The sequence below is a fragment of the Aquila chrysaetos genome, chromosome 1 (genome assembly GCF_900496995.4).
Source record: "Aquila chrysaetos chrysaetos chromosome 1, bAquChr1.4, whole genome shotgun sequence".
Classification (NCBI taxonomy): domain Eukaryota; kingdom Metazoa; phylum Chordata; class Aves; order Accipitriformes; family Accipitridae; genus Aquila; species Aquila chrysaetos.
The window spans coordinates 9,777,293-9,801,017 of NC_044004.1; the positions used below are offsets into that span (position 1 = coordinate 9,777,293).

The following is a 23,725-nucleotide window of genomic DNA, read 5'->3' on the forward strand; positions in this document are numbered from 1 at the left end:
GTATTATTTCTAATCCACCTGACTTAGCAGGCAAAGCACTAAATATTGTTAGCATTTTAAGTCCCGGAATGACTGCCTAAGGTTGTATTTGGTCTTTGGACCTAGAAAATTTTCGTATATGGATCAAGATTTTAGCAGTAAGATATTATGCATCACTCAGGTTCTGTTATCAGCTATGTATGTATATTGAGGTTCTTTTGTATTACATATGATACTGTTCACTCTGGCAAAATTTTGTTCCACTCAGCAAAGGAATAGATTTTCCCTGTAACTTAACACTATTTTATATTAATGAGTTTTAATCTCCAGCTGCATTTAACACACAACAGAGACATATATGTATGCGTTAGGGAGACTCAATTCACTGCATTTGTGTGTCTCTGCCCTAGTTCTTGGCTCATTCACTCCTCTGCTGCAGGACTTTGATAGGCCTGCCCCAGGGCTTTGCTATGCTTTTCTCTCTCAGTGAGCACAAAAAATAAGAATGTGGCTTTGCTTAACAGCTGAATACTTCTTTGCCTCATTACAGCAATATTATTTAATTGACAAAATACAAAACAGAAATAGAATTGAGCAGAAAAGTTTTTAGTTCTCTGTGTTAAAGTGGCCAAGAAGATTGCCAAAGAGAAAAGTTGTTTGTTCTTTCTACCTCTAAGCAAAGTAATCCTCTGGGAAAATGTACATACCTTCAGCCTGATTCTCCCTGCTCCTTATGAGAATCCATATGTAGCTAAAGTTTGCCCTCTCTTGGGGCTTTGTTTTACTGAAAACTTTCAGGTCCATGCCCTCATGCACTTTCTTCTAGCTTGGCTTTCCAAGGCTTTCCACATAGTAGGAACACCTCTTAGACTGGAAGTAAAATATATCTGTCAAACGACTTTGTGATGACCAGCTTTTTTCTCTGCAGAGATCAAACACCTTATATCACAACAGACTACTAGAAACGTTTTATGAACCAAGGCAAGGCTTCAGAGCCAGATCCCTAGCATAGTATACTCCTTCTTCTCTCCTGCAGAATTGAAAATTTGCTACAAGGGGCTGGAGACCCATCTGAATTCTTGGAATGGCAAAAGCAGATGCGTGGAAAAGATTTGGAAGAACAGCTGGCTGAAATAGAGTGCAGGAGGCTTCAAGGGAAACTGAGTCATGAAGAGGCAGTTCTAGCCCATCAGAATGTAATTCAAGAAAATAAGAAGAAAGCTGATCTAATGAGAGAAGAGGTAACACATACAGCGTTGCTCAAATTGTGCTTACATTCAATCAGTGCAAAACATACCACAGATGATACCTACTATAAGAAGGTGTAAAAGTTCTATACAGTGTTTTTACTCACTGGACTCTGCAAACAATGGAAAAATAGTGCTATAACTTCCAGATACAGCAATGTTTATACATTAAAGTACTTTTTACAAGTGTTTGATTTGATTGATAACACTTAGGAAGTAAATTGAATAAAACAGAAGGTTAAAGCATTCTCCCCTATATTCACATCATTGTGCATATCCTTTTTGAACAAATACTGAGATACTAAGCACCATTTGCAATGAAATCACCAATATATGACTAATTTCATTATCTTGTTAAAATGAGAGCCACAAATATGAAAGAATTTTTTTTCTTAAACTGATATAATTCAATTTCCTTCATATTACCTGACATGCCTAGATCTCTCTTAGGGGAAATTCAGGCAGAGAACCCTCTTTGGATCTATATATATGGAAAACTGAATATTTATGCCAAGAAGTATTTTCAGACAGTTTCTGATCTGGCAAATCGCAGTTTCCCAAAAACATTGCTAGATCTCTTTGTTTTTTTCCCAAGCTCACATTACATTTTTTCCAGTGCTTTTCCTATAAACTAAACAAGTGATCAAGAAATAACTAATACTATAGATTTTAAATTTTTTACAGTCACTGTCACAGGCTTTTCTTTTCTATTAGCCCAGTTTGCTGCTATGCCCTGTAGGCCAGCCAGTACTTTTCTCTTGGGCATCTCTCACAGATGCCTCTGCAGTGTCTCAGCAACTTAAGACAGGACCACAAATGTACAAGATTTTCATAAAGGCCACCCTGCAAAAGGGAAACTTGCTTTAAGAGTTCCTTTTTTGTCCTATAAAATCTTTCAATCTTTTTTGGCATTCAGTCTTCATGTCTGTTTAGACAGGCTGTAGCAAGAACTTAAAAGTGAACCCTACTATATGTACAACTGAGCATAGCATGATCACTCACACTCATTCCAAAATTATTGTAATTATTATATTCACCTCAATTTCAGAGCGTATGTGTTTTATTTGTTAACAGAAATGTCCCAAAATGTATAGATTTAGGGATGTGCAAATCAGACTTGCGCTAACCTGACCAATTCCAGGCAGCTCCCTTCACTTGCCAACAGATGCCAGCAGGGCACTTCATCCATATGGAGATCTCCAGAAGTACTAAGCACCAATTCCCCATTCACCAACAGCTCTTGTTGCTGTCCCTCGTCCTTCTTTTAAACTCTAGTCTTCCATCTAAAACAGAGAGTACAGTAAGGAAACTAGTCTGGGAAAATCCAGTTTCCTGCTTCCTGTTCATTTCCTCTGACAAAGAAAGGAACATGATAGCCAAAAGTGGACTTTCGTATGTTACAGAGATATGACTTAGGCCCAAGAAGATCCTGCAGGCACACAACCAGCTGTGTATTAGATTAGCACTCTTCTTGTTATCTCACAACTGGATCCAGAGATGGCTTTTTTTGTCTGCTTTTAGAAATATGTGGGAGGGAATCCTGGAAAATAGCAGTGCAAATGTTATGGAGGGCTGTTGTGGGTAAATAAAACATAGAGAGGGGAGCTTAAATCTGGGTGTCTCTGTTATCCCCAGCCAATGTCCTTTGCTACTTTTGTGGATGATGTAATACTTTGAATCCAATTGTCCTTGCCCTATTTCAATGATTTGAGGCGCTCAGATCACCAATTATCAGAGGTTTTATTCAGCTGTTTCTTTGGGATTTAGAAAGCAGAGCTGATGAACCAGTATGCAAAGAAACGTCTACAGGAACAGAAAGAAATGAGAGAGATGGTGGAGCAGGTCGTGGAAGGACACAAGAATGCAAAGCAAGCAAAAATAAAGCTCCGGAAATACAAACAGCAGATAGGTATTTATATATTGCCAGAAAAATGAGAGATTATGCCAAGTGTCACCAAATTATTTAATCTTTCTTTTAGTGGGCAAATTACAATTTTTACAGAAAGGAAAGGGAAGTTGAGAGAAAGATCCAGGCTGTGCAGTCCCATGAATGCATGAAAATGAATTCCAGGAATAAGTTGGTAATGGGTAGATCAGAAATTCTAAGCTACTGGTCATGGGAATTACTCTTTATTTAAAAGGAAAAATACAGCAGTAATGTTCTGCAACTAGTTTCTCTTCCATCTAGAAGTAGCATATGTGAATGACTCTACTTTTTGTCAAATCAAGTTATGAAGCTCAGATTCTTGTGATTCATATCATTAAGAGAGGATTTGCCTAGCAACCACTGTGAAAGAATCACGGCTCAAGATTATTGTCTTCTCCAGAGAAGACAGTCCAGAGAAGAAGACTGTAGCTAAGGAAAGACAAGCCATTCCCAAGACAGACCAGTCATTAGGATGAAGGGAAATAATGTTATTAATCCACCATTATTCTTAAAGAAAATTCTTCAGTTAATGCATTAGCTAATGAAGGCCAGGCAGAAGGCTGTTCTGACTGGCATGGCTGTACATATTCCAATGCAACACCATGTTAACATCTACTGTATGAACAGGCTGCATCTAGTTGTGCATATTTTGGTGAGCAGACTTTTCTCTGCTTGTGTATCTCCATACTTGTATCAGTAAGGGTTGAGGTGGGCAGAGGGTGTTATCCACTCTGAAATGGGCTAGCAAAGCCTACCAGCCTTTGCAATTCAGTGATTTCTAGGATATTTATAGCTTGAAAAACTATGAATATTTGCTATTGTATAATATCCTTTTATTAAATAATGAAACAGTATGCACTAATTAGAACAGAAATTACAAAGCGGTAATTCAAAGTGTCTATGTACGTATACAGTATGTTTATGAGCAGAATAGAATGATAGAAAGTGGAGGTGGGAAGTACTCACTTGTTTCTCTAATCATTCCTCCCACAAATGCCAGACTGTTCCCTCAAGTACCTTTAGATCAGTATTATTATCATTATTCACAAATGCATATGAATTTTCCTCCAGATGGACTGCTTGTTAAAATATGCAACCAGCTAACAGAGATTAGTTCTTATCTTTCAGTTCAGGAAGTTTGTGAAGAAAATCGAGAACTTCTTCGGCAAGCTTTAGAAGAAGAGGAGGAGAAGCTTAGGAAAAGATATGAACTAATTCAACAAATACGAGCTATTGAGTCTTTACCAAGCATCAGACACAAGTTTGTGGATTTAACAGAGGTAAGCTCAAAAGGAAAAACTACTGTTTTTACATAAAGATATACTGTATATGTTTCACACATTCAGAGGAATTGTGTACTGCATGCAGATATATTGCAGTCTGGATGCACAGCATTAAGTACAAAATGACACATGACACAAAGGTGAGATCTGAACTGGAACTTTCACAAAGTTTATAAAATGAAAATTTTACCAGGAAGAATATTCTGATGGTAAGTGAAATCTTAGTCCCCTTGAACTTTCTTTGAATTTTGCCAATAGGATCTGGTTTTCCCGACATCTTTCAAAAAGAAACTGGCAAGTGATTACAACATGTTCTATCCATCTTCACAAATTCACAGATTCGTCAGTCCTGGGTAAGGACCGAATGAACACAAAGTTTGGACTGAAGTACAGTTGTTCATATAGCAGTGGTGATTGCCATGGTAATTAGCAAAATTAATTTCCTTTGCTTTCAAAATTGTCAATATTCAGGTATATGAAAAAGATTGTAAAGAGAACCCAAAACCTGGTGAGCTGTTATGCATGTACTGTGCAAATGACTTGTGTGGGTGTGTGGTTAAGTCTACAGTAAATGTATCCCAAACGTCTTGGACTTACTGTTGATGCACAACAACTGATATGCCTGAGATTAGGCTTTGCAATGCCCTCTTTTGCAGAATTTCCAGACTCAGGCAGCATCCAGAAATCTGTTATCTTACCACTAAATCAGAAGCAGATTAGCTGAAAATACTCTTCCATTTTTCTTATCCAAACTGAAAGCGGAGTAACATAGAATAATATAAAATGACACTAGCAATTTTAAATAGAATCCTTTTGTTTTTTTCTTTCCTTTATTTCATGAGTATTCAAAAGAAGATCACAAATTAAAAAACATCCATGGATAGTCTGCAGAAAGCATACAGAAGGAACAGGTCTTCCTTCCATGGGGCTGTTGGAACAGCCAATATGATGCTTTGGTTTTATCTCCTGCTCCTCTGAATAGAACTGAGCCATTCTTTGATTCCAAAGCTACCTACTATCTTTGCAGCCACCAGATAAATCCCCCCATCTCGTTTATCAGATTTTAGAACACATTTAATGTTAAAGTGTGAAATAAGTGAACAAGAATAAAATCAGCTCCCCAGATGTCCCATCCTCCTTTACTCTCTTTGGTTGCCTTTATGGCTGCTGCCATCACTTCTCCACTTCTTTTCCAGCCAAAGAAGGCAATTCTCTTTTTTCAAACCCCAATTCACTCCACCCATTTGTGGAGAAATATTACTGAACCACAATGGAAAAAGCAGGGGAAAAAGTGAAGAGTACAAAGAATTATTGTACACCACAGATACTGTAAACTGCCTGCATGGAAATGCCAAAAGGTACTCCAATCTATAGGTCTTTTACTGCTGCAGATAGAGTTGCACATTGTGTCACCCCTAAACAGAGCCCTTAGCATGGTCTCACTGCACATTTGTTACCCAGATGATTCAGTCACAAGATGTAGGCTGCAAAGACAAAACAGTATGATGTAGTCGGACGTGGAAGTGTCATTACTTTTGCAATCACAACAACTGTAAAGTGGTGCAGGCTCTCATTCAGGAAAATGAAGGTGACTGGAATGTCAGTACTTTCTTATTTTTGAACCTAGTTCATTTCATTGCCACTTACAGTGGCTGTCGCCTTCTCCCATAGAGCTTCCATTGAAATACTGTTTGTTTCTAAGTACAGAATATGGGTTTAAATACATTTTCCCATCTAGCTCATCTCAAAAAACAACAACAACAACAACAAAAACAGAAAAAAACAGCAGGTTTCAAGTCATATATGAAAAATTCATTGAAAATTCAAGTTTATCCTGTGTGTAAGGTTACTAAAGTGTAAGGTTGCTGAAAATGGAGTGGCCATACAGGTCATACTGCAAGTACAAAAGAATGGACCTGAATGATATGAATGGACTGTTAGATGGATAAGGAATTGGCTGGATGTCCGCATCCGGAGTTTACAGTCAATGGCTCAATGTCCAAGTGGAAACCAGTAATGAGTGGTGTCCCTCAAGGGTCCGTACTGGGACCAATACTATATAATATCTTCCCTAATGACATAGATAGTGGGATTAAGTGCACCCTCAACAAGTTTGCGGATGACACCAAGGTGGGTGGTGCAGTTGATACAGTTGAGGAAAGGGACCTTGACAGGCTTGAGGAGTGTGCCCACATGAACCTCACAACATTCAGCAAGGCCAAGTGCAAGGTCCTGCACTTGGGTTGGGGCAATCCCCAGTATCAATACAGAATGGGGGATGAATTGATTGAGAGTAGGCATGCGGAAAAGGACTTGGGGACACTGGTAGATAAAAAATTTGGTATGAGTTGGCAATGCACACTTGCAGCCCTGAAAGCCAATCATATCTTGGGCTGCATAAAAAGAAGTGTGACCAGCAGGTCGAGGGAGGCGATACTCCACCTCTACATTGCTCTTGTGAGATGCCACCTGCAGTACTGCATTCAGCTCTGGGGCCCCCAGCACAAGAAAGTCATGGACCTGTTGGAGCAGGCCCACAGGAGGGCCACAAAAATGATCAGAGGGCTGGAGCACCTCTCCTATGAAGACAGGCTGAGAGAGTTGGGGTTTGTCGTGGTTTAACCCCAGCCAGCAACTAAGCACCACGCAGCCGCTCACTCACTCCCCCCCCACCCAGTGGGATGGGGGAGAAAATCGGGAAAAAGAAGCAAAACCCACGGGTTGAGATAAGAACAGTTTAATAGAACAGAAAAGAAGAAACTAATAATGATAATGATAACACTAATAAAATGACAACAGCACTAATGAAAGGATTGGAATGTACAAATGATGCACAGTGCAATTGCTCACCACCCGCCGACCGGCACCCAGCAAGTCCCCCAGCGGCGATTCCCCGCCCCCACTTCCCAGTTCCTATACTGGATGTGACGTCCCATGGTACGGAATACCCTGTTGGCCAGTTTGGGTCAGCTGCCCTGGCTCTGTCCTGTGCCAACTTCTTGTGCGCCTCCAGCTTTCTCGCTAGCTGGGCATCAGAAGCTGAAAAATCCTTGACATTAGTCTAAACACTACTAGCAACAACTGAAAACATCAGTGTTATCAACATTCTTCTCATACTGAACTCAAAACATAGCACCATACCAGCTACTAGGAAGACAGTTAACTCCATCCCAGCTGAAACTAGGACAGGGTTTTTTAGCCTGGAGAAGAGAAGGCTCTGGGGAGACCTTGCAGCAGCCTTCTAGTACCTAAAGGGGGCCTACAAGAAAGCTGGAGAGGGACTTTTTACAAGGGCATGTAGTGATAGGACAAGGGGCAATGGTTTGAAACTGATTTAGATTGGATATAAGGAAGACATTTTTTACAACAAGGGTGACGAGCCACTGGAGCAGGTTACCCAGAGAGGTTGTGGATGCCTCCTCCCTGGAAGTGTTCAAGGCCAGGTTGGATGGGGCTTTGAGCAACCTGGTCTAGTGAAAGTTGTCCCTACCCATGGCAGGAACTAGATGACCTTTAAAGGTTCCTTCCAACCCAAACCATTCTATGATTCTATATGTCAACTTCACAGTTCCCTTATACTCAGTGTAACAATAGCACTCTGAGTGAATTAGCACACTTTTGGTGATAGCTTGCCCTGTTTCTTCCTTTCTACAAAAGGCTTTTTCAGGCTTAGTGAAATTAAGTATGTGTCCATAAAATTCTCATTCATTCTCATAATTTTAAAGTACCAGTTCTTTCCTTGATGGCACTTAAGGTGCTTGAACACCAGCATTATCTACTGCATGAGTACAGCACTTTTCATATTTTAGGAACCACTTCACTGTCTTCACTGAGTATTTTTGAAATGCAGACACTCAAAATACTCAGCCTCTACTATTCTATGCTTCTAGGAAATTCTCTTTCCTAGACCTTTTTGGTGTCTGCTTGCCATGCTCATACACTACTGCTGGTATATATGCCCTGTTGCAAAACATTTTCCTTTCACTTCTTGTGAATACAACTTGATGGCCATTGATTAGTTTAAATTAGAGGCAAGGTATTATAGCACTTGCTATTTGCAAATTCACTCTAAATTGAAATCTGAGAAGGAGATAAATGATCATTTGCTGTTTCAGTAACCATGGTAGTACACATTTTTCAGAGATGCAAAAACAAAGACTGCTTAATATTGATCTGATTGCTGATGCTACTTCTGCTGATGCTACTTCTACTGATGCTACTGGTGACCATTGTTTAGGTCATGTTTGGTACACATGAGGAGCATGGAAGCAGAAACCACTGAGCCAAAATTGAAGAGACAGACTTTAGGTGAAAAAAACAGTGATGATCTCTGGTTACTGGCTCAACTTCTGGAGCTTTAGAAAGAGAAGCTATGGGGACCAAAACTGCAGGAGAGACTCTCAGAAATCTTGGAGGATTCCCCACGGATGGCGACCCAAGACACGTTCTCCTTCACTGACAAGCTTGTATCATTGGATTCTCCAAACTAACTTTTAATAAGCCCTCTTAAGCACCAATGGTGTAGCAGCAGAGAGACAAGTCTGGTTATTTGTCGTACTGTACTTTGTGGTTTTACTGCCCCTGCCCCCCCCGCCCTATGGTTTTCTTCATCTCTCATGGCTTTCCGTCTGTTTCACGGACACACTGCTCTGAACAGCCAGAGAATGATCACTGGAGCATGAGTACCATGCTAGATTGCTTAGATGGCATCCCAGACCAGAGAAGAGGGACTGGACCCAGGTCAATTCGTGCAGCCAAACTGACAATCTAAGCATCTATCTATGACAGAGCATCCTTCTCTTTTCCTGTTTTTTTTTCCTTCCCCTTCATGTTCTGTTTTGTGAAAAGCTGAAAAGCAGAAAGGTGGCTACTTTTCTGTCAACAACCTGCTCAGTATTCAATACAAGGGCTTTTTTTTCCCATTAAAAAGGATTGCTTGAAAAAATGAAGGCTTTTTAACTGAATAATTTCTCTCCATTAAAAGGATTATAATGAGTTTTACTTCCATATGTTTATCTTTACCACTTAATTTCAGTCTGAGAAATACAATTTGGAGGAGTTGTTGTTTTGGATTACACACACACACCCTTCATCCTTTCCAAACTTTGTCATTAATTTTCCGTCACTAGTTCTATGCAACTAAGTAGACCAAGGTCTTTGTGATTAATCCTAACCAGTGTTTCACTCTTAATGTAATACAACTGTATAGTAAGAGTCAGGTTAGCATCTTGACTGCCTGCACCCATATATTCTGTTATAACATGCCATGGTACAAGATAGGCACCAAAGACGAGTACCAAAACTGTTAAAATAGACAAAAGAGTATTAGTTGGGCTGAAATGGATTAAATTTTGCAACGAAGGCTACACAGAAGCTTGGTATTTGTGTGGGTTTATGCAAGTTTTCGATATATGCAGATACATATATGTGTAGACATAGAGAAAGTGAGAGTATATGTTAAGACCAAGGGCCAAAAACTTCAAGTGTTGACAAATCTGTATGGAAATGATCTGTCTTTGTATGCAAACTAAGGTGCAGAAGTCTCTCATTATATCTCAGAATCAGGCTCGTTATCACTCTCATTGCAAAGTGGATATTAAAAAGCCTTCATTAAACATTCAGGTTTTAATATTTTAACTTTGGGCATTAAGATCTGAATTTCCTATGTACAAAGCATTGTTTAGCCCTAGTCTTTTCAGATAAAAATAGTAGATACCATCATAGATCAAATCCATACTTTGGAAATAGATAAATACAAAAAATGTGTATTTTTTAGTGTAAAGTCTGTTCTGGTTTTACAAACTAAAAAAAAATGCAGTTTTACACATTTTAAAACTTCAAAAGTCTAATTAAAACTGGAAGATAAGTCAACATGAATTTTTTTTGACAGCAAATATGTTGTATTTATGATTCATCTACTGTATATCTCAATGCTTTTTCATTAATTGTTTTATGAGCCTTGTGTTTTTACACATACAAAAGATAAGCTCTACACCTTAAAAACAGCTTGTAAATAACAGGCTAGGGTATCCCTGTATTTCTTGAAGTCAAATTATATTCACCATGATTTGGAACACAATCACAACATTCTGGTTTTACTCATTTTCTGTCCCCTTGGTATTTACAGTGTTATGTAAACCTGTATTTCATGTTCTCTAGACTGGTGGCCATGGTTTAATTTGTGAAATGTCAATAGTGGAACTACGTGAACGCCTCGCTCTACTCAGAGAGGCACAGAAGGCAGCAGAGGAAGAGAAGAGAGACCAGATAATTCATGAAAAACAAGCTAAGGAACAACTTCTTCTAGACAAACTGGACCAGATTTCCCTGTTCAGAGCAGAACTTGGACGAGCAGCTGCTTTAAAGTCAGTATAAAACAGCATGTGACATTTAAGACATTGCAACTTTGTTAATATTTTGCTAGCCCCTTGAGGAGAAAAACAAGCTGAGAGCAAAATACTGCCCTTTTATAAATCAGTATGACTTTTGTCGATGATTATGCTGGGGCCAGGATTTCTTTTGTTCTTGAAAATAATTTGCATCAGATTTAACAAATCTTTTTCATCATTTATGGTTGAAGACACTCCATAGGCTAGTGTTGACAGTATTGCCCTAGGATTCAGAGCCATTATTATATATTGAGAAAGAAGTTCTGCCTTTCTTCTGTTCCTTTTCAGCTAATCAGAACTAATTTGATGTTATTAGAATCATTCTAGCTTGCCACTTAAAGTGATTTCTCACTTTCATCTAAACCAATACATTAGGGCTATAGTTTCCTTCCTTGAACATTTGTTATGTGAAAAGGCAGGCCTTATTCTAGAGGTTAATATTTTAGGAAGGAGATTTTCTGATAACAATAGTAACTTATAAATTAAATATACTATAGCAGTAGATCAAAGAGAAAATTCTTTGCTTACAGGCTCTCCGATCAAATTCTGTATTCATTATTCATATTTATTATTCATTATCATATTTATTATTCATTGTCATAAAGGATCCATAACGATCATAGATGCTTCACATATGCAGAAGACAGGTCCTTTCCACAGTTTAAAATCTAAGTTAAAGCTATTTACAAATGAAACTGAGCAGGAAGAAAGCCTGTGTAAAAGTGTAAAATATGGCATACCTCTTGATCTTACGCCATTTTGACTGCATCTTGACTATTTGCCATTGTTTTCTTGCAAGTTGTCTTTCACCTCTTCCCCGTTGTGGGTTTGAGAGGTTAGTCCTTGTCTTGCCATATTTATTTTGCAAATAGATGTTCAGGCTGACATTCTGAAGACATATTCTATCAGGCTAAAAACACATCTTTAGACATGTCTTAGATTCATGTTTATTGCTGAGATACCAAAGGTGGCTTCTTAGAGTTCAATTCATGTTACTGATTTATCATCCAGTTCTAAATCTCAGTTACAGAAGGCAGTAGTTTTCACTAGTCCCAGCTCTAATTTGCTTTTGTTGCTGATAGTTAATCTCCACAGACTGAGGTTTTACTATGTTAGTACTTAAGAAGATAGTTTAATGAATTTAATGAATCAGTAACTGCAGCTGCAGTGGATTGACTGCATAGATCGGTGACCCTCTCTTCTATGGCATATATTGAGAAAAGATTTTAAGACTAAAGAACCTGAAATGGCGTTGTAGCTGGAAAGATATTCTCAATGCTAAACATTCAGTGTTGTGAAAGCCTGTGGCAGCAACTCAAGCCACCACTTTCCACTAGAGATGCAAACTAGGCATTAAGAATTTGTGCACTACGTAAAACCTGTTTCACTAGTAACTACTTAAATAATCATTTGTTATGCTAGATGTGCAGTCTGTGAATTTTGTATACTGATGCGTTCCTTGAAAATAGACTCTTTGGCTTAATTCAGTTCTAAAACTGTTCTGATCCTGAAATAAGCTACTCTTGAATGAGAAGCTAACTTTGATTCACTTTTTGTCCTGACATTTGAAATGTTTTTTAGAACAGACCAGCATGCCAAAGACAGTAGAATCCAAATTAAATGAAACACTTAATTTGCAAGCTTCTAGTCAGACTCATGATAAGCAATACAGTAATTTTAATGGAACCCTGTTTGCTCTCCAAATAAAGAAAATATAGTTTCATTATAGATGTGATAAGACATTCCTTTCATGGCTCCCAGGCAATCTATGTGTGTAACTTGGAAGCACCTACTATAAAGAGGCATCATCAAAGTATACCAGAAATGTTGAGTATATTGCATGCATTTTCATCTAGAATCCAAATCTATGGTATTATTTCTGTTAATACAGGAATACAGCATGCTGGCCTATTTACAAATGCTAGACACTTTGCTACTGCAAACTATAGGCTTTGTGTGTTAAACCCGATTTACAGATCTTGAATCCTGAAATATCTATCAAGCCAGTGTGAGTGATTAATTGCTTGGGTTGTATTATTGATACGCTGCACAGGAGATGCAAAAGGCAAATTTTTATGTTTACAGAATTATAATATGTTTATAATTATAAATAAATTATAATATGTTTACAGAATTATAATTATAGGGATAGAATAGCAAATCTTACCAATAGGCCTCATAAGATAGCCTTATGCACCAATATAAAATTACGTATCTTAAATTGCATTATGTTGAAGGCTGCTGCTAATCAGCTGAAGTATAGAGGCTAAGCTTTGCTAAACAAATGTGCTTTAGTTAGTGTCAGCTGGCGTTTAACTGGGTCCCTACCAAGCAGGTTCCTTTCAATATCATTTACAAACAGACACACATCAACACAAAATAAGCACATTGAGCAAGCATGTAATGAGCTATATTAAACAAAATAGGAAACGGAACATGAAAAATTACAGAGACATCAGCCTTTAATAGACTGCAAGCCATGACATCCATCACAGCAGTGGCTTTGTGAGTGCTTGCAGAACACTTAAGAATCAATTCAGTATATATGCAGGATGTCCCTTTAATTGCTAGAATTTCACACAGTTTGAAAATCAGCACTGGCGTATGAAGTGGACAAACATTTGAGTTGTTGGCTTTCAAACATGAGCACCAAAAGATTTATGAGTGTTTGAATACTTGCTAATGTACTAAAGTTATGTGCCTGTATGCTTCAGGTACAATTCCCTTTCATTCCAGTGAGGCTACATCTATTACTGCAAGTAATTTAATGCAGTAAGAACCAAGCAACAGATCAAACCAGTTGGTGCTGAGGCTCCCTCCACCCACATTATCTGTGGTTTGCGGGGGTTTTACTTTGAGTTGGATTTAGTGTGGTCTTGGGACTGCATGCTCTCACCATTCATGTAATTTAAAGCTGTCCAGAGGAAAGTTCTCACAAAAGTTCACATACTCAATTCCTGGCTCCTCTGCAAGCCCGTCTAGTGAACACCACACTATCCTTTTGTTTGTCTCACAGAGATGACATAGTACCATAAGGTACACGGAAGCCAGCCTTACTTCTGTTTCTGCTCATGTTCCTGCCTTGTTTGTTTTCCTGCTCATTTTCAAGTGACGTGACAATGCCTGCTGCCCAAGCCTCCTCCCCTCTCCAAGTCAGGGCAAAGTCTGGATGGAGGAAGCAGCTGCAGTTCCAGGGTGACACTCTGAACTGACACTTGCATATTGAAGAAGATGCACAGACTCCCACCAACATAAAAGTTTACCACATCCCCATCTCACGCAGTGGTAATTGTGTAGCATGCTGGGGGCTCAGCACTGGATTACAAACGATGGTGTGTTTGCCAAGGTGGCAAAGCACTCCTTTCTCTCCCTGCCACTGCCAGTGCTCAAACCCCTCCTTGACGAGGGGCACTGACCACACACCAGTGTAACTCCTCTCTCTTGGCCTGAACTGGGGAGGGGTGGAAGTAGCATGAGGGCAGCCATGGCAGGAGGACAAGGGGGAAAGCTGGTTATGAGGAGGAAGAGAAGAACAAGCAGAAGGGAGGGTTATGGATGAATGACTGTGACAGTCCTTTCCAAGTAGAACAAGCTCCCTAAAGCAGGTGTTCCCTGCAGTGTCCATGTCTGACTTAGGGGGTCAAAGGCCTCCTGGGTGAGGAGGTGAGAATGGAGCCCCATCCTCCAAAACCTGTAAGACACCCTGGCAGCACAACCCTGTGATGCAGCACACAACTGAGGGAAAGGGCAGACAGCACACGGAGGTGGAAAAATACAACAGGGGACCACGTGCCATGCTATCCCTATGTGTGGCTGTTGCTTCAGGTCTTCAAAAACATAGCCTAGAATAATGAAAAAAGGTGAATAATTAGCAATACAAGGGACTTTGGTTTGGTACTTCATAATATTTGTGATTTCATTAATTTCGTAAATTTCATAAATACTTAAGAGTTCTGTATGTGTTTGCAATAAGGAAGTAAGATTTAGTTTCTCAGTCCCTACTGCTGGTAATGAGTTCTTCACTAGCACTGAAACAGAAGGAGGAAATATATCAGCAATGATGGATCAGAAATATAAATATGTGAAGGGAGGCTGTAAAGAAGACAGAACCAGGCTCGTCTCTGTGGTGACCAATGAGAGGACAAGAGGTACAAGAGAAAACACAGGAGGTTCCCTCTGAACATCAGGAAATACTTTTTTACTGTGATGGTGACTGAGCACTGGCACAGGTTGCCCAGAGGGGCTGTGGAGTCTCCATCCTTGGAGATATTCAAAAGCCGTCTGGACATGGTCCTGGGCTCTAGGTGGCTCTGAGCAGGGGGGTTGGACCAGATGACCTCCAGAGGTTCTTTTCAACCTCAGCCATTCTGTGATTCTGTGAATGAACTTTGATTATACAGCTTTGTAATCTTTATTTTACATGAAGAAAACACTGTTATGAATAACAATCACTTCCCCACCTAAAATTAGGTGCTTAGTAAGTTAATTGTTTTGGAAGGGAGTCAGCTTTTGAGTGCTAAAATCCCTCACATTAGTACAAAATAGTAATCAATCTAATAGTGCAGTGTTCTTACACGTCAAAATAATGACTCCCTTAACAGTGAACTGTTAACAGTTAAGATACATTCATTTTCTTCACTGCAGTAATTAAGAATTACATAGTGCAGGACAGAAAAAAGGCAAGGTACTGTGAAATACAGACAGCCCTAGTCACTGAGACTGAGAGTATGAGGGGAAAAAAAAAAATGTTTATTGCACTATAAGGCAATCCTACTTCTGCTTTTAAAAATATATTTGTGTTTATTGCGCAAGACTCCATTTTGTAAGGTGAGCTTATAAATACAGTCCTAGCTGCTTAAATTGATATTTTGGTGCCTAGAATGGTCAAGTAGCCATTTTTACTCTATGTCCTACAAGTATTGAGTCAGTTAAGAGCTGTCATACATCTATCTCCTTATACTTTTGATGTACAGCTGGAGTTTGAAAATGTAAATGAAGAGCAAAATGTAGTTTTCAAGAGGAATGCTCTGTGCAAATCTTCCAATTCCCCATTTTTTAAACACAGCTGAGAAGACCTAATCCAACGGTTCCAAGTGTTTTAATTTCCTGCAGGAAAACCTTTAATGCTGAATTGCTGCTTCTTCAGTTAGAGGTCGGATGACCTACTGGACCTACAGTCCATTTGGCCAGATGCTTAAATTGCAGGGCAGATAGTTAAATAATTACAAGGGATATGTAAGTAAGAAGACACTGGACTGCCAAACTCCATGACAAGTTTGTAAAATGTGAAGTAAAAAAACCAAACTTATATATTTTTAAAATTCATTATATTTACTAAGGAAATGATTGAGACAACAAATATGGGGTGTCAACTGCAGTTTAAGATGCCTGGAATATTATTTTAAATAGAAAGACACATTTTACCCATAACTGATAGAATTGTTTTGTACTTCATCATAGTGAGCCAAAATCTTGCTGCTGTTGACTGTACACATAGCTTACATGGCAAGTGAATAGAGAAGAAAATCAATGGTAGATAAAGAAATTTTCACTGCTTGCTTTTATATCCATGTTCTGTTGAATCTGTCATTAATCCCTTATTTTTCCTCCTCTGAGTAGTTTATACATACACCCCACACGACTACAAACTTCCACAAGCACATTCAGGAATCTCATCTCATTCCTTAACACTAAAAGGTACTTTCTGACAAGGTCACTAAGTAAAAACTAGAGTTTGTTAAACCATTTCAAATACATACAGACTTAAAAAATATTACAAATTTTTTCAAAGTCTTTGGTAGGGAAATATTTTTTTAATTATGGCAGACTCACAAAGGGACAGAAGACTCGTCTGAGAACAAAAGAAAAGAAAATTAGCAAATTCTCCTTTGGACCAAAGATTTGACATTACATTTTAGGAACTAGTACAATTCTTAAAGATTGATTTTCATTCAGGGGGCTTATTCAATACCAGTAGCTGGTAAATAAATGTAAAAGTAAAATTAAAATGGTTTCTGCATATTTTTTTCATAAATTATCACATAATTTTCTATTGAATCTGGAGAGGATTTTTCTAACTATATACTACCCCATTCTGCCTGGCTGTTACTTTAATTCCTTAGGAAATATGTGATATGGGGTGACAGAGATCATATGAGCTTTTTCTATCTTGAGTCCTGAAAGTTCTCAACTGACCATCACAGAAAAACAGAATTTTAAAATTTCTTTTTTCATTCCTTCCCCTCTTTGAGCTTCTGTTATGATGTGGTGTGACATCTGAAAATCTATGGGACTGGCAGCTTTTTGGAATAGTGTAGATGACTGGCACATGACTTCATGTAGAAGAGGACTGAATATTACTCTGAGGATAGGCAACTATTTTCAATGTTAATTCAGAAGCAGCTGCTGCTGCTTCATGATGTTAAACCTCTTGCTGTATTTCCTGTAGTTGTATTTACAAGAATTGGGATTTGCATGTAAGGCAAGGTTTTGTTGCTTACTCCCACTGATAATATTTAATCATCAAGTATTTACATAAAACTTTATTGTTATATTCTCCTATATCCCTTGGAACGCAATGCCTTGTTACAATGCAAATAGAAATAATCCATGCTCTCAGTTAGATTCAGTGATAGTACATAATTTTTACATTTACAGAATAGTGTTAAAAATTAATCTCAGTGTAGCAGAGTATATCACAGTATTAAGGAGTATAAGGAAGTGTTATCCTAACTAGATAGGATGACACAAACAGCAGAGAGGTTCAGGAAGCATCTCAAGAAAGCAACTGGAAATGAGAAGCCAAGCTAAACTGTGCCCCTTATTTAGAGTGCAGAGTCACATTTCAGAATGTTAACACAGGTCAAATCTCCCCTTCATCCAGTTCCTGAGGATTTTGGGAACTCTAGGAATGGCTGCTCTGAAGAATACCTGCTCTTATGGAGAGTTTCCTATTAGCAAAGATGAAGCTAGCAAGGCAGACAAAAGCCATCTCTCCCAAATGAAATAAGTGTTTGGATCCCTGGAGTCTTGATACAGACACTTTTTAAGGCAAATTGGTGGTTTTAGCATCAGAAGGAACTTCTTCCTTCTTCCCCTTCCTCCAGCTCTTTGAGAAGAGTGTGCCTTATACTGCAAACACTGTGGTATAAGACCCGAGAGATAAGGGAAGAGTTCTGTCATAAAACATTTCCAAAGGGCAACCTGTCTGTGAAATTAGTCCTGCCACTGACAAAATAATAGTTACAGTATTGGCTGAACAATGCCCCAGTGCACTCTGCTCTTGGTCATTTGGAGTCTTAATCTGGTTTCCAATAAAAGCAATTGTAATGTTGTACCACAGCAATATAAAAGGCCCTTTTATAAAACTATCCTTGCCAGCTGAAAGAAGGCATCAGATCTAACCTGGTTATACATTATACAGTTATGTATATTCTTTGGTAGATCTGACACTTCAGCTTTGAATTTGGCCAGAGAATCACAGCTGCTCAAGACATAATATTAATACTACAGCTTAATCATACTGAGCCAAATTCAAGGGCAATGTTGAATGAAAGAAGTTGGATGTTAAGTGAATCACTATGTAATGTGGTGTAACCTTCCTGAAGGAGTTGTGAGTAAATTGTGCCAGTTGGGTGAAAGTAAGCAAAAACAGATAAAATGTGAACTCCAGAGGACAGAAAAGTAGCTACAATATAAGGAAAAAAAAGGAAAACTATCCAGTAACCTCTCTCTTACGCCTTACTTTTATGCTGCACATGGTGCTATCAATTTATGCTCACCTAGACCAACTAACCTTAATTAATACATCACCATCCCATAGATTCTGAATCTGGACATTGAGATTACACAGAAAAGAATATCTTTCATTTGCCAAGGAATACAGCAATCAAGATGAATACTAATGATGATATAAGGAAAACTGCATAGTTCTCACAAGCAAAAAGCTGCAGTATTATCACAAGGTTTGCACATGCTTTTTCTAAAGAATGTCATGTCAGGCTTGAAATACTTCAGATATTGTCATCATGGCATCCTGTGGGAAGAAATTATTCTATACTGTTTAGTAATGCTGTTCCGTAAACAACAAGAAGCAAGTTGTGAATACCACATTCAAGCTATATGATTTAAACCTGTTTTGAGTCTAGCTGGTTCCCAGAAGCAAAAGCAAATTCATTATTTTCAAGGTAATATATGCTCAGAAGGATTTATTCTGTGGGTTGACATTATTTTGCCTTCTCATTGCTTCTTTTTGATTTTGCAGGCAAGAAGAAAAGAAAAGAAAGTCCCAGTCTGGTGAAAGGCCTGTGAAAGATGAACGCATTTTAAGCCTGCAGAAAAAGATTGTAGAAAAAACAATGGAGCGTAAAAAGCAAGCAGGACTCTTAAAGATTACCCCCCAGAAAACCAGCATCACATCAAGGAAGGTCTGGAAGTTACATAAGGAGAAAAGCTGTGCAATAGACCTGCTGTTCACAGACCTTTGTTCAACTGCCAGCACTGGCAAGGGGGGCAGAGGCAGATGGTGACATACATGACTGGCAATAACAACACCCTGCTTCCTGCATAGGCAACGTTTTCTGCAAACCATGGCCTTGACCTCACCTTCTTGTCACACATTCTGCTGCCACAGAGCAGGGCTCATCCGTACGACGCCTAGCTTCCCACTCTAATTACCACACACTCTCATCCCATCAAAACAGCATCTTACCCTGTCTCTTAACTCTGGTCCTTCTCAGCTTCCTATCGCACACATCCCATTACACCACACTGGGATGCTCACCCCCTCTCTCACCCAAGGCATGTTACAGTTTATCATTCCCATGGTTTTTACCTTGCCTTTCCTCAGCCTGGTCCCACAACATCGCATGGAAGCAGCAATAGGCCTGTAGGCTTTATGCCAGTTCACACTGGTTGTGTTTCCTTGGCAAGTGTCTAAAGACAAGCAGTGAGGAACTGCTGCTCCTGCCACCTCTCCATTGCCTCATGCATACCTAACATTTAGAAGTGGTTGATGTACCAATAATAGTACATGTACCACAGAATATGCAACACTGCAGTGAACAGTCATCACTTTTTAAAAGCTGTACTAGCCCAATGTAAAATTAGAACTAAATCTCCCAATCCATTAAAATAATAATAATACTTTATCTGTTTTGTGAGAAAGTTAGATGAAGCTGAATTCAATGAAGAGGAAAACTTTATTTTTCAAGTGTGTATAGTTTAAAAACCAAAATAGTGCAATCTTTCAGAGTATCAATGTTTGCTGCCTTCAGAATCCCCTTTCAGGCAAGCAAAACATATAGGTGCTTATATAGACAACTAGGTCTACCCCTTTTAGCAAAGAAAACATTGAAGACCTATTTGAAGAAAGCATCTAAATTGGGATGCCTTTCTGAATTGAAGTTTTGAACACATGCTTAAACACTTTGCTGAATGGAGTCCAGAGTAAAGTAGAAGTAATAAATGCAGACTTCAAAGGAAAGCAGCCAAATAATTACAAACATGAGACATTTTTAAAATAAACAAAGAGAAATAATAAATTCACACCTGGAACTTTTGACTACCTGATGTGGGTCTGTATGAGTGCTCTGGTGTCACATGAATGAGCAAAAAAGCCAGTGTTTGAAAGTTGTTTTGAAGTTAGATTTTATCTTTTTCTTGAGTTTAGCTTTAAACAGTAAGTCTCTTAAGATGTCACAGTGGTATTGTTTATGTTCTGCTCAAATGTTAAGAAGACATCTGTTAAAAAAAAAAAGAAAAAAACCAATAGAAAAAATTCAAGGTTACTATAAAGTATTTAGCTGGTTTGGTGTGTTTTCCATCAGTGCTGTTCAGCTCTGTGTGACCCTATCCAAATGTTACTACAGGAGAGTGGCTCAATTCTGGTCAGATATGTTCAGCAGCATCTTTATTGTAGTTGAACTGCATATTGCTGAAAATGGTGTTAGGGTGACTATAGAAAAAAATTCCTCCCTTAGTTATAACGCAACAGTTATCTGGCATTCAGTTAGTACTGCTACCTTTTAGGTTCCTCAATAAGCAGAAAAAAAGTGACACTAACCCCTTGTCTTAAAGTTCCAGATTGTGGCTGCAGTTACATTTGTGGTGGCCCTTTGGGCCCAATGGGTTTGTGCTGATATAAGTCAAGGTAACATGTATTTATAAATCACTATTACATTCTTGATAAAACAGAATTTATATTGCAATTTAGAAAACTAACTATAAGAAAAACTACCATTAATGAAAAAAATTTTCTACCATTTTACGCAAAGAATCAGATGAAAAAGTAGCATTTTTCTGTTTGTTCTGAGCTTTTGGGGGAATGCTCCCTTGTGAACCCACCTTTTGAATGAGCAAACCACTAGAGTCTGATAGGATTTGTGCAACTGTTCATTTATGGCTTCAAGAATAAACTGTTGGCAAAGAAAGAACATAAGGTAGCAGCACTGGCACAAACCATCCAGATGTAGTTTTATCTTGACTTAACATTTTGAGGAGTGTTGCAGCCATGTTTAATTCCTCTTAAACTGGCAAACCACTCAAATTACCTTTCTATTTATCATGCCCAGTTTGATGTTGACAACTTTCCCAATCATGTTAGCAAATAAACTGTGTTGCCAGCCAGCCAGATTATCAAATAGAAGTTCAGTGTATCCTCTAAGAGAACCAATGTATTATCTGCTGTCTGATCATCTGTGTGTCTTTTCTGCAGGATTCTTTGCAATGGAACCATTGGAAAGAACTGGAAGAGAGTCGGGAAAGACAGTTCAAGATCCTTCAACATGGCTTCATGGCAAGAGAAACAGCTCAGAAAATGGCTGCCTATGAGGCAGCAAGAAGTGGAGCCACAGTCTGCATGTTGCGCTCTGAAGTAAAATAAAATACATTTGGAACAAATTCAGGCCTGCTGGAAATCTCCCAGTGTGCCTATTTCCTACAGGGTTGAATTTTAATCTTTATTTCACCTTTACAGTGTGGTTAGAAACATCTGGGTCATACAGGCACAATAGAATAAAAATGCGTTAATTTTTTTGTCATAGAATTTTATTTTTACACTACAATGATACTTTTTTTTTTGTTAGAATCAAAAGCTTTAAGAAACCCAAACCTTACCATCAAAGTTCCTACAGCAGAATGGCAAATATCTGCGTAAGAATGTTGAGATCTGTATGTCTGTTATCGTTGTATACTATGTCATGGTTTGCTATGATCATCTTCCAAGAGAGTAAAAATGAGGGCAAAAACCAAGCAGCATTTGTTTACATATGCATCTTTTCAGAAGGCATGGTCAGCCCAAGCTCCTAACATGTCTTCTAACATGACAGTAACTGTGTGAAACTCTTGGATCACCAGTTTCAACACCGGTTTTAGAGGATGAGGGAAAAACTGTTTAGAAAGTTTAGATGAGGTGATAGCCTTCAGGAGCCAGAGTCTAGATTCAGTGACCCAGAGAGACCATCCGTCTACTCACAGATGTGAATCTCTTCAGTCTTTAAACAGTGGAAGGAGAACAATTTCTATACTGTGTAAAACAGCCTTTAAATCACAAGACTTATTCTAGGCACAAAGCCAAGGAGGATATAAATCTGAATTAAAATCTGCAGAGCAGTAAGACTTTGTAATGTATTTCTACTTTAACTTGATGCCAGTTACTAAGTGTTTAATTATGGCTATTGCAAATATTTAAATTGAAGGAGACTGTCGCTGACACTAGAGTCAGGCAGCTGCTTTTAATGCTCTCACAACATTACATTTCTCACTTTTTACTAAGAAAGTCTAATGGAATTCTTTTGTTGCCATCTAGCTGTGAAGATCACTTCCACAATCAGCAAGCTGATAAAATGTGCTGTATTTTTCATTCAAAGTAAATGCTACAGTAATCCACAAAATCAACATAGGGCTCATGCTCCATAGAAAGAGTTAAGGAACATAGGAGAGTGAAAAGAAGAAATCATAGCAGGAGAACTACAGAGAAGAGGGAGCTATGACGCTATGTGTAGTAGGGGATTGTAATGGCTTAAAACGACAAACCCTTGGCGGCAGGGAGCTTATCATCTTCCTTTGCAGTTGTTCAGCATTCTGTTGCATTGTATTCCAAACAACAAAACCAAGTGGTGACTCTAACACCTTATCGTTTTCCAGAAGCTAGCAATTAACAGGGCTGACAGTCATGGTCCGTGATATTGCATAGCTGAATAGTTCCTTTTAAACTTTTTGATGTGTCTTGCATTTTGAGAATTAAAAAAAGAAATTAAATCATCATTAAGCAAATAGATAGGCAGGTGTATTTAGGTAGGTAATATGGAAATTTCAAAACCCCATCATACTGCATGCTTCTTCCCCTGTGATGTTGGGCCCAGTTTTCAAAATTCTTACTGAATTGCAATCAAGCTGATTCATAACTATTTCCTTCTCCATATTTTCCCTGCTCTCAAATGAAAGGACTGAGGAATAGAGGAATCTCAATAGTCCAGCTGTGGAATTTTTTCCTTCAGAAGTCACAAATAGCCCTATTGCTACTTTAGGATCTGATGCATAAAGTCATCTTCAGAATCAATGTTTTGAGGAATGTAGAAGAATGTGAGTCTTTGTCGTGGTTTAACCCCAGCCAGCAACTAAGCACCATGCAGCCGCTCACTCACTTCCCCCCCCCCCCCCCCAGTGGGATGGGGGAGGAAATTGGGAAAAAGAAGCAAAACCCACAGGTTGAGATAAGAACAGTTTAATAGAACAGAAAAGAAGAAACTAATAATGATAATGATAACACTAATAAAACGACAACAGCAATAATGAAAGGTTTGGAATGTACAAATGATGCGCAGTGCAATTGCTCACCACCCGCCGACCGGCACCCAGCTAGTCCCCCAGCGGCGATTCCCCGCCCCCACTTCCCAGTTC

General features: G+C 38.7%; 1 protein-coding gene across 1 annotated transcript in view; it reads left to right on the plus strand.

Moving 5' to 3' along the window:
• CFAP99 (cilia and flagella associated protein 99) overlaps positions 1–22,430 on the plus strand; it is a 62,750-nt gene extending 40,320 nt beyond the window's left edge. Inside the window, exons 11-16 of the mRNA XM_029995867.2 lie at positions 1,016–1,220; positions 2,994–3,135; positions 4,282–4,433; positions 10,596–10,801; positions 19,089–19,251; positions 21,540–22,430. Of these exons, the coding sequence (XP_029851727.1) occupies positions 1,016–1,220; positions 2,994–3,135; positions 4,282–4,433; positions 10,596–10,801; positions 19,089–19,251; positions 21,540–21,707 (1,036 nt within the window). The 3' untranslated portion in view covers positions 21,708–22,430. The remainder of the gene's footprint in view (positions 1–1,015; positions 1,221–2,993; positions 3,136–4,281; positions 4,434–10,595; positions 10,802–19,088; positions 19,252–21,539) is intronic.
• The last annotated feature ends 1,295 nt before the right edge of the window (positions 22,431–23,725 follow it).